This window comes from Ammodytes marinus, assembly GCF_949987685.1.
Source record: "Ammodytes marinus genome assembly, chromosome: 15".
Taxonomy (NCBI): Eukaryota; Metazoa; Chordata; class Actinopteri; order Uranoscopiformes; family Ammodytidae; genus Ammodytes; species Ammodytes marinus.
Genome location: NC_137219.1, coordinates 27,985,146 through 27,997,250, shown reverse-complemented (window position 1 = coordinate 27,997,250; position 12,105 = coordinate 27,985,146). Strand labels below are relative to the sequence as shown.

General features: G+C 42.2%; 1 protein-coding gene across 1 annotated transcript in view; it reads left to right on the top strand.

Annotated features, from left to right (window-relative positions):
• gabra2a (gamma-aminobutyric acid type A receptor subunit alpha2a) overlaps positions 1 to 3,034 on the top strand; it is a gene marked incomplete at both ends in the record, with an annotated part of 50,699 nt that extends 47,665 nt beyond the window's left edge. Inside the window, one exon of the mRNA XM_080042015.1 lies at positions 2,720 to 3,034. Coding sequence (XP_079898141.1) covers positions 2,720 to 3,034 — 315 coding nt within the window. The remainder of the gene's footprint in view (positions 1 to 2,719) is intronic.
• Positions 3,035 to 12,105: the final 9,071 nt, after the last annotated feature.

The window sequence follows — 12,105 nt, the reverse complement described above, 5'->3', positions numbered from 1 at the left end:
CGGAGAGAATGCATGCTGCAGATACAGACACACAAACACACACCTGTGGCCGCTCCTCACCCAAACTACCTCGACTATTTCTGAAAACATGTGAAAACGTCATGCACGGACAACCTAATGCTATGTGCTGATTGTGTTTAGTCTACATGAAAATCCGAATATTCTCCTATTCTATCAATAGCTTCCTAAATCATGTTTGACAAAAGTGAAACTAATATCTGCTCCGCTGCCGTGGCAGAGCAGAGACAGGCGAGCCCTCCACCAATCAGATTGCTCCGGCTAAAAGACTGGCCGACGTCGATTGAACATGTTGAATCGGGTGAAAAGAAGACCGACGGCATCTACGACGGCCGACGTCACCGAACACACCAAACAGATTTGTGTCCCCGCCCCCTCCAGACTCTCCCACCATGTCCGACGCCCGATTATCGGGCCGGTGTGTCCTGTTTCTATGAAAAAACATTGAACCTTTCTCGTCAGTTAGTGATAAAACCATAGATAGTAAATAATATGGAAGTAGCATCCGGGCTGACCTCAGTTATTCACACGGCATCCAATAATCCTGGTTTGTGCGCGTCGCCATTTTGTGAGGGGGAGGGAGATAGCTGACGTATACCTCCGAGGCAAAGTGAGGGACAACGGGCGGAGAGCTGTCACTCAAGAGATCACGCCAATACATTTTAACCTCCAAAAGAATAAAAACTAGCGTGGTCCAAAAAAATTCACCCCCCTCAGTGTTGTCATGGAGATATGACCTAAACATACAGACTAAAATGGTTTCGTGGCCCAGGCTGTAAATAGGTTTAATAAGACTGTGAAAACGGCATGTTTAACATTGGAGTCAATGAGAGATGGCTGTCTTCTGCTTCCAGCCCCCAATGGCACTTCCTGGTTACTACAGTTGTGGTCACTTCCTTATTGGATGCTGGTAAAAATCGCTGAGGTTGGGGCTTGGCTAAAACAAGGACTAAGCAAACTTGATTTAGCAGACATACAAGTGCAGCGTTGGGTAATACCATTGAGCAACCGGAATAAGTTAACCAGTGGTATAAGAAGAACTACTTTTTATAATTCCCACAGGAAAGATTGTATTCTCTGCAGTTAACAGTTTATGTAGTAGCTGCTAGTCAGTTGATAGAACATGCTATCTAAAGAACTGAACAGACCTATAGTAAACGCCCACATAAAAGTGGCTACTAAAAAAACCTGTATATTAAGGACATTTTATTTTGAAGCATTGAAACACACACTTCATTGTATTGCCATGTCACTAGGGTTTCAAAATTCCGGGAATTTTAAAAGTTGGAAACTTTCCATGGGAATTAACAGGAATTTATGGTAATTAACGGGAATAAACGTGAATTTACTAAATTTAAAGCAACCCAAATGCACTAAATCCTTCTAACTACTGTAGTCAGTCCTGGCAAACGTTCTAGACGGTGAAAAGCAGTTTTTTCAACCAAGTTTTATAATATTTATGAACATTTAAATTACAAATCAGATTTCTTTTAAAAGCTTATTGAGACACCCAACTTGATATCATAAATTGATCTTTACTAGACCAGGTTTACAGAGGCTTAAACAGTGATTTTAAATATAGTTGGGGAACATATATTTTAGCATAATCTTGACTAAAACAACCAGTGTGCACATAGCACACTGATTGCTGCAGGGGTACTGAGGCCACGCCCCCTACATGCACTGTGCATTCCTCCATCACATGGGGGGCAATTTACTCAGTTTATTGAATGGATGGGGACAGATGAGTAATATTTTACTCAACATTCATCTTTTTGTTGTTCAGTGAAATTATTGATTGTTCATAAAATAATCCAAACTTGATAAAGTTCTACTTACAAATAAATCTGTTTAAAAGTAATGTTTTTTAATTGTATGATTGTGCATGTATGTCTGCCTATGACCAAACATAATGTTTATATGTTTAGATGTATGTTTGGATATGAAACAGATCATTTAAATTACCGACATTTAGTTAATTCCTTTAATTCCCAATTTTGAATATTCCCAAAATTCAACTCTCCACCCCTTTCAGTCCATGTAGGGTTCTACATGGACTGAACATCTTTTGATTGTTTCAATTGAATATAAATGTAATTGCTGAGATGCTTCACTTCAAGGCACATAGGTAATCTTGTCATTTGTTTGCCGTTGCACATAGTGTTGATTTGACAGTAGTGATTTAAAAACATCTAAGTGGTATAATTGTATTTTATAGTTATTGCATGACTGTTGTATTGGTGGATTAACGTTGTGAAAATATATTGCTGACTTTACGTTGTTCCATTGTATCTAAGATCTATACACATGTAGGCACAGTGAAGGTGTGTCCTTTGCATGCTCCACAATATCAATTAAAGGTGGAGTCAGCGATTCTGGAGAATGTTTGTTGTACCTGTCTGTACTGTCTGTGTGAGGAGACACTCGCTGAGACTGTGAGTTTACTGTGTGAGGAGACACTCGCTGAGACTGTGAGTTTACTGTGTGAGGAGACACTCGCTGAGACTGTGAGTTTACTGTGTGAGGAGACACTCGCTGAGACTGTGAGTTTCCCTGATTCCCTGATTGACAAAAAGTGATTTGCCAACAAACATTCTCCAGAATGGCTGACTCCACCTTTAAGCATGGGAACGTAGTATTGATTCTAGAAGAAATATTGATTTCCAAATGTCTCTAACCCTGAAGCATTTTTTCCCTGCAGAAAAAGAAGGAGGCATCTGTCATGAAGAAGAACAATGCTTACGCTGTAGCTGTGGCTAACTACGCTCCCAACATCACCAAAGACTCCACACTGCTGCCCACCATCTCAAAGTGTTCTATCAACGAGTCCAACAAGAGCACAGCCAACGACACCAAGCCAGAGCAGCACAACAAGAAAAGCTTCAACAGCGTCAGTAAGATCGACCGCATGTCACGCATCATGTTCCCTGTGCTGTTCGGAGGCTTCAACCTGGTCTACTGGGCCACATACCTCAACAGAGAACCAGTCATCAAAGACATGGACCCTGCCAAATGAACTGGAAGGACCAACACACATGGCCAAGTCAGGGTTATAATAAATCTGTTGGTCGTCTGTATACTGTATGTGTCAATCAGACAGCTGTATGGGGAATTCCCTTCTGTTTTTATTTCTGAGCTTTCAGTTTTGAATTTATGGGCATCAAAAGCGGGTTAGAATAAAGTTTAGAGCGTGTTTCTTACAGAAGTAAAGCCAGGTATCTTTATCAAATTATAATCAAAACCAGGATACTTTTAGTGTGAGATTTTTTAAACGATAAAGATAAAAAGCAAAACCTCAGTGCTGATTGATGTGCAGTTCCTTGTGGAATTAAAAATAAACATCAATAATGACAAACAAATAAGAGAGCACGCTCTGTGTTTGTTATTCGATAAGAGTAGCATTTCAATCTGACAGAGGTCTTCCTTAGGCATTGTCAAATCCCCATCACGAAGAAGATTAAGAATCAGGTTTATTGCAAGTAGATTTTCACTAACAAAGAACTTGCCTTTGTACTTTGGTTTCCGGGAAAGTAAAAGTCAGATAAGGAAGATTTTTTTTTCATTATTACATCCTTAATATTTTTCTGGCATACTAAATAGTAGGGAAGTATGGGGATTGGAACGCAGGGCTAGTTTCCCCATCAGCAGACTGCCCAACCTGCCTGCACACCTGTTACACACACTTCCCTCATTGACACAAACACTGCACTTCTGCTTCCAAGCCTCCACATCCTGTAGCTGACTCTGACCAGTAGCGGACTGCCTGTATTTTTCCTAGCAGTACTTGATTGTACGATGTGTAATGCATTTGAGTCCTATCACACAGCTGTGACAGGAACCAAAGTTGAACTGTTTCAGAATCAGAAATACTTCATTGATCCCCAGGGGGAAATTCAGTTGGTTACAGTTGCTCCAGTTTAGGATAGAAACACATGTAATAGATAGGTTTAAAGAATGTGTGCTTGAAGCCAAAAGTTCTAGCCGACAATACAACATCTCACAATATAATATAAGAATATGAAGGTAAATAAGTATGAACATTATACCACAATATGAATAACTAGAGTATATGAGACAATGTTACATGTGAAAATATCGACAGAGTGAAATAACTAGAGAATATATGTTATGTGTTTGTTTCAGGACAATGCACATTAATCAACATGTACAGCAGTACACGTAAACATGCCAGATTGTAGCCCGGGGGCTTATTTCCATCTGCAGTCCATTAGGCAGGTTGATGTTACAATAAAAATGACAAAGATATACAATAGAAACATTTGCTTTATACAAATATGGAGAAACAGAAAGAAAGAAAAGTAAAACAAGATAATTCATTAGTAGGTTAAACAAATGTACAATTAATACACAGCTAATAAGGTACGGCATACATTTAGAGGTGGTTATAAGATAAGCTTCATATTAGCAGGAAAGCAGGTACTGCTCATAGCGTGTGCAATACCATCCCCATGGTGAATCATAGTGCTGGCAGCAGTCACTACAGGGTCAAGGGATAGAGAGATTGTCAATGGAAAGCTGGTGAAGAGAGCTCAGGGCTGTGACCTTAAACAGCCAAGATACCACAGGAGTGATTTAGAGACAACTCTGTCAATGTCCTTGAGTGTATCCCAATGTCTCCAGCTAGAGCCAGTCTTGCCATTGAACCTCCCTGGAGAGACTAGAGCCCATGTTCAGAGAAGAAATATCCCACAAATCCGTTTGTGCAAAGCTTGTCATGTCATAGCCAAGAAAACTCAAAGTTGCAATCCCTACCGAAGGTGCTGAGTTAAGAGGTCAGGGGGATACTTCATTTTCTTTTGTTATTAGATTTACAAAGCTTTGTAAGATCCTGTTTTTGCTTTGTCATTATGGGGTATTGAGTGTTGTTAGGTAACAGAAATAGATACAGGTAGAGTCAGTGATTCTGGAGAACGCTTGTTGTCAAAATAACTTTTTGTCAAAATCAGTGAATTTCTCCTTGTGATCCGCTGTGTGTGCTCTAAAAAACATTTGAAGTGTCAATACACCGCCTAGTCTCTGTACACAGGCATGTTACTAGCTATGGGGGGCACTCCTTACAGAACATGGCATTCTGTCTCTGTAACACTCAGTTAAGTGGAGTCTGTGTCTTGTGTTTCAACTGGGATTTGTTTAGTTCTGTTTATTCAAGCACACCCTATGAACATCACTCCTCACCACCCACCACTGTACTCACCGTTTTCATGCTTTCTCATTCAAAGTGGATATTGATGTTGCGCCTCTTGTCAGAGGATTGACTGGGGATATTTTAATGTAATACACAATTCACAAATTCTATATTTACAAGTACAGTTATGTATCAGTTTATGTATCATTAGGTCACATAAGTCATTTACGGATCTTGTTTGGTTATTTATTTGTTGTTGTCCTTGTGAAAGCTATTCCAATGTATTTTTAAATAAACTACACTCAATCAGATGAGTATTCGCTTCTTGATTGACTTTGATTACAGACGAATCTTGGGTCTGAAGCTTGGGTCAAGCTACAGTGGACCACAATGCAAAAATAACAATTCTGAAACCATTACATTCAATGGAAATGTAATAGGCCTATCTTTGTTTTCTTTGATCTTAAAGACCTACTTCACCTGTGGAAATATGAAGGTCTATTGAACTCTGAGATCCTATGTAGTATACAGTAAATGTGCAAACCTTTTAGAAATCGGTTCATCCTAGCCTGAGAAAAGGCAGAAAGAGTGTTTTATGGTCTCGCTGTCTAACCCTACATTTTCTCATGCATGGTAAAATGTAGGGTAAAGATTAACAGGACAGCTGGGCCAAGGGAAGAAAAACCAAATTAATTATATTATAATAGCGATTAAAGAACGATAGAACGCCGGCTCCATATGGGTGAAGTATTCCTTTAAGTTATATTGTGTTATATGTGTTATGGATAGTTGTATGTGCCTTTTCCTACTGTATACACATGACATTAATTATTGATGCCAAACCCGTAAACGTAATGAGAGGAGCAAACCAAAAATAAAATAGCGAGTGCAGATAGATATTCTAGAAGGTTACCAGGAGAGACGCCTCTGCATCTCCACAGATCCTCATTCTGTCTGATCAACTGATCAGCAGGAAACCATTTAACATGGACAACAACAGCATCTGTGTTTTCAGAGTGATGTTTATGTTTGACAAATGGATACATTTACAACAAAAATGACAACACGCGCTATACAGTGCTCAGCATAAATGATTTCATGTTATAAATTAAACAGATGTTATATTAAACTGGGTCTTGTCTACATTTTGGAAACTATTTTGTGTTCATTGAGATAATGTTTAAAATGTTACTTTTCAAAGGGGGTGTACTCTATGCTAAGTAGCACTGTATATTAAGGTTTCCCTATAATGAATAAAACAGCCAGTGTAGAAGATCTCCTGCAGAAGGAATCTAGGATATTGTTGAGCCCAACCTCAAAAGACGAGGAATAGTATGGACCAACTGTGTAAGCTTTGCTGTGTGTGTGTGTGTGTGTGTGTGTGTGTGTGTGTGTGTGTGTGTGTGTGTGTGTGTGTGTGTGTGTGTGTGTGTGTGCGTGTGTGAGAGAGCGTGGTTTGACGCAATATTGACTGGAAGTAAGTCTAATAACTACATGTAAATTGTTTCAGCAAGATAATGTGCCAAACACTAGGTACATATAGGCCTACAGTAGTTTACCATGTCATTAAATCTCCTTAACCTTTGACACAACACCAGTCGCAAAACTGCATTTATAAAATGACACCAGCAACAAGAATGAGACGTATATCTATGAATGTGTTGCCCCAGTGTACGCCTGAAACACATCTACCTCATGGGATTTCAATCATGTGATCATTATTCAGCCAATGATAGAAGACTGCTCATGCTTCTGACTCTATAATAACCATAGTTTATTTCCAAATACCACACCAGCATTATTTCAAGTCACTTCCAGGATCTACTTATCAATCAGTGAGAATTAACAGAATCATGTCAACATAGTTACAAAACTTTAGCATGGATAACGGCCTCTGCACACATCCCATCCTGCGTCTACCTCTGGAGCGCGTCGCCTTACCTTACTGCTGCGTCTCTCGGACTTTTCTCGGACACACATGGAACGTCTCAGCAGCTGCTGCTGCTGCTGCAGGCTGCTTCTAAAAGCCCTATCTTTCTACATAGTGTTTTCATAGATAATTCCCATTAAAAATTAGGTTCTTTCGTGTCATATATGATGCATATGATTTATATTGAGTCTAATATTGAGTCTGGACAGTAATCTGTGCGCCACATTGCCTTTCTTTTTTTCCCACTCGTCAGCAGAGCCGGCCCGAGGCATAAGCGAAATGAGCGGTTGCTTAGGGTCCCGACTGCCAGAGGGGCCCCCCCAATTTTTCTTATTTTTTTTTTAGTTTGTGTGTTTGATATCAACATCATATTATTATTAAATGTAAATTATCATACAATAAAAGGAATACAATGTTTTGGTAGATAGTTAAAAGCTTAATAATTGAATCAGTTCATCTGGGAGGTAATACGAGGTTAACTGATCACGTCAAATTCAAGTCCATGGCATGCACAGTGTGTATTGAGTTTATTTAAAAATATTTGAAAATGGGGCTGCCCTCAGTTGCCCATGCACTGTGTATAGTCTATAGCCTATTTCAGCCTCGTCTGTGGAAAAAAAGATAACTGGACAACAGAGTTCTTCTGCTTCGTTCCTCTCACTGCATTTAAATGAATTCATTATATTACAGAAAAATATGTCCCGTAAAAGAAAAAGAGCACCAAGCCCAACCCAGAGGACCCAAATTTATATTTCTATGGAAAATCCATGAGTCTTTCTTCAATAGCTTCTAATTCTTCCGACCCAGTGTCTCCAAATTATTTGTTCACACAAAATTCCTCAGATTTAGCCTCTTAATTTTCCTCTCAAAGTGCACCAGATTCATGCATTTCACTTTAAAAAGGTAAAAAAAAATCTCCCGGGGGGGCATACCCCTGGACCCCCCTAGCAGGGTAGTGACCTCGGCTGGCTACTACTTTCACCCAGCTGGACATCGGAGGCAATAGTGGAAAGACTATATATCTATATAGTGTGTATAGTATATAGCTCTGGACTACCACCATCCAGGTTGCCCAGTCCCAAAGCTTTCTCTTCAATCAGCTCAGGCTGCCTACAGCTAATACTGCGATTAAAAAAATATATACATTATGTTGTATATAATGTATATTATATGTTATTGATAAACATTTGGGAAAAAAAACAGGCAAGAATCAAATCTCCCACACAGCAACACTCAAAGTTTATTTGCATATTGTGTTCTACACAATTCATAGTAAATGTGCAAAAAAGCAGACGCAGAGATCTTACAAGGGCAAAAAAATTCGGCTCGCGCGCATCTTCGGTCTCTCTGCCCAGTGTGCCCACCTAAAATTTCTACAGGCCCACCCTAATCTAACTGTCTAGAACCGGGCCTGACGGTCAGTGACAAAAAGTCAGACGCAGACGCGAGGTAGACGCGCAGTAGAGGTAGGATGCGTGTGGAGGACGTCAGTCACATTTTTTAGATTCCTTTAGATTCAACTTCATTGTTATTACACAAAGTACAAGAAAAGGAGACATCACAATGCAGTTTAACGTCTCATCAGGAGTGCAAGATGCAGTCAAGTGCAAGTAATGCACAGTGGGTCATTTAGCGTGTGTGTGTGTGTGTGTGTGTGTGTGTGTGTGTACTATTGAAGGAAACAGGGTGGGTTCTATCCTCTATGGATTATAAATACTGTATGTCCAACCCAACAGAGCTGCTGTGCATGCACTGGACTAATTAAAGTGATGAACACACTGTTATTACTTTACACTTTGCTGCTGCTGGAGTTGAAATCTTACACTATGCAGCCCTGAAGCCCTATAGAAAGGTGTCCAGAAAAGCCTTAATACTCACACACAGATACACATGTCAGCAGACTATGAGCCATTCAAATCCTATACTAGTGTTTAAATCCACAACAGTGCTGAGAGTGGAGTCCTGCTGATTGCTGTGTGTTGCTGACAGAGTTCTGCTCCACAACACATCAGCACATTTCCCTCTGCTGTCTGCATTGGTCCACCTGCATTTCATCTCTACTGCTGGCTAGCCTTTCAACCTGCCCACTCACTCACTCTCAAACTCAAATCCTTCCACCTATGCACACAACTATGAGAAAACAAAAATAAACCCACATTATGATCGGGTGTGAGACGGTTTTTCTATACTGCATGGTGTTATAAGGTCTCAAAGGGGCTGTATAATATGTAGGCAAGCTAATACTGTGCAGTAAACAGACTGTCGCTTCTTTTAAATGGGGAGTGAAATACATTGTCAGACAAATGAAGTGACAGTTTCCATTGTAGAGCCTGGTTGATTTATTACCAGATCCATTTTCCTCAAGTGATCACAGTTTAAATTATTATATTATTTCTATATTCATGTAAGGCTATTTAAGGAGGTTCGTCTGTGAATTTGGGATCACACAAGTGAACAGTAATGATAATGCAGCTCAAATTACATTTCAACCTGACAGAAATCTGTTCAGTGGCACAGACATTTAAAAACTCCTGTTAATAAAAAAAATGATATACATACAATACAATAGGTTTATTAATATGAATGTAGAGCATGTTCACGATGTGTAAGGTGGCCGCCTATATGAACAACACGAGGGCTGAGAACTACGCTACTGATCAGATAAATGATCGATCAAACGTAAAATCATCAGGAAATGATAAAAACACTCCGATGGAGATTTCTATGGAGTGATTTTGCTTTAAACTGTACAGGGACGCGTGTGACAGTGACACTCTTTCTTCAGTCGGAGCTGCAGCGTAAAGTGAAAACAAACTCAGGGTAGGTCTAACCACCTCCCGAGCAGGTTAGACCCACGGCGTATGTTGCCGCAGTAACTGACTCTCGGTTGCGCTGAACCTGCTTCCTGAAACGGAAAACCCAGATTTTCCACTAACTCATAGCGAACAAACTCTGAGTTGCCTCAAAACCAGCTTCTTGAACCCCCCATCCCACTCCTCCCCCTGGTGGCAGGAGCTGTCAGGGTGGCAGGTGGCAGGAAGATTGCATGTCTGCCAGCTCTCACTCCAGGACTCCCCTGCCTTCCTGCCCCTGCCTGCCTTCCTGCCCCTGCCTGCCTGCCTTCCTGCCCCTGCCTGCCTGCCTTCCTGCCTTCCTGCCCCTGCCTTCCTGCCCCTGCCTGCCTTCCTGCCCCCGCCTTCCTGCCCCTGCCTGCCTGCCTTCCTGCCCCTGCCTTCCTGCCCCTGCCTGCCCCTTCCTGCCCCTGCCTGCCTTCCTGCCCCTGCCTTCCTGCCCCTGCCTTCCTGCCTTCCTGCCCCTGCCTTCCTGCCCCTGCCTGCCTTCCTGCCCCTGCCTTCCTGCCCCTGCCTGCCTTCCTGCCCCTGCCTGCCTTCCTGCCCCTGCCTTCCTTCCTGCCCCTGCCTGCCTGCCTTCCTGCCCCTGCCTTCCTGCCTTCCTGCCCCTGCCTGCCTTCCTGCCCCTGCCTGCCTTCCTGCCCCTGCCTTCCTGCCCCTGCCTGCCTTCCTGCCCCTGCCTGCCTTCCTGCCTGCCTTCCTGCCTTCCTGCCCCTGCCTGCCTTCCTGCCCCTGCCTGCCTTCCTGCCCCTGCCTTCCTGCCCCTGCCTGCCTGCCTTCCTGCCTGCCTTCCTGCCTTCCTGCCCCTGCCTGCCTTCCTGCCCCTGCCTTCCTGCCCCTGCCTGCCTTCCTGCCCCTGCCTGCCTGCCTTCCTGCCTGCCTTCCTGCCCCTTCCTGCCCCTGCCTGCCTTCCTGCCCCTGCCTTCCTGCCCCTGCCTTCCTGCCCCTGCCTGCCTTCCTGCCCCTGCCTTCCTGCCCCTGCCTGCCTTCCTGCCCCTGCCTGCCTGCCTGCCTGCCTGCCTGCCTGCCCCTGCCTGTCCTCCGGGATTTCCCCTTTGCCCACCTGTTGCTTGCCAATCCCACGCCTGATCTCTGTCCAGACCCCAGTTGAAAATAAACCATCTTAAAACCAGTACTGTCTCTGCACCTGTGTCCTCCCAGCCCGGACGTATACAATGGTAGTGTAAATGAATTAAAGTATTGTTGAAAGGACATTTGAGGTTACACATGATAATATTCTGAGCACAATTACTGGCATCATTTCACAGTGCTGGATAAGCTTAACCAAAGACACTGTGATTCTGTGTGGTCTATCAATATACGTGCAAATGCTACAGAGCAGAAGCTTTGATAAAAAGATAAAAGCAAGTGGGATTTCTTGAGATTGGTTTCCTTCATATCGTATTCGTTATGCTATTTAGTTGATACAGTTGCTAAGCAACAACATTAATATTTTCCCTACAGGAGGTTCAGGTTTCAATAGTTAATGTGATTTCTGTGTGTATTTCTGTGTGTATTTCTGTGGTGTTTAAAACAGGATGATTTGGTGATGATCAGACCATGTTCCACAGATGTGGTTGTTCTCAGGTTTCAGGTTGAAATTAAAAGCAAACACAAATTCAGAAGAATTTTACAAGTCCCATTCATATTTACCTCCATCAAAGACAGGTTTATTTTATGAATGTCAAACTATAATTATTTAATCGCTTAAAGGTGAAGTAAGCGATTATTTATGTTAATATAAGTGTTCAATCGCTCTTTATTCATACAGTGATCACGTATATAGTGTGCACGTTTCATAAAGCCGATCTCTCAGTCACTGGCTCTGCATGTAATCGGCAAATAAACCTTTCGGGGATCCCACTACTGATAACCAATCAGAAGAGAGAACGCTATAAACCGGCACCCGTCTCACTGCCGGTGCACGTGCAGAGCAACAGATGGGTGAATGTGTATGCGCCTACAATGGCGGAGCAGGTAAAAATCCTTCCCAATGTCTGTTTTGATGGTTTTTATAATAGTCTAGGTCCTGGTTAAGATTTGTATGCGCTTCATTTAGCGGAGAATATCTCAACTGTTATAGACTAATATGACCCCAGTGAACAACGTGGGATGTGTGACAAAATCTCTATCCGGGGCCAAAGTCCTGGAAATGACCA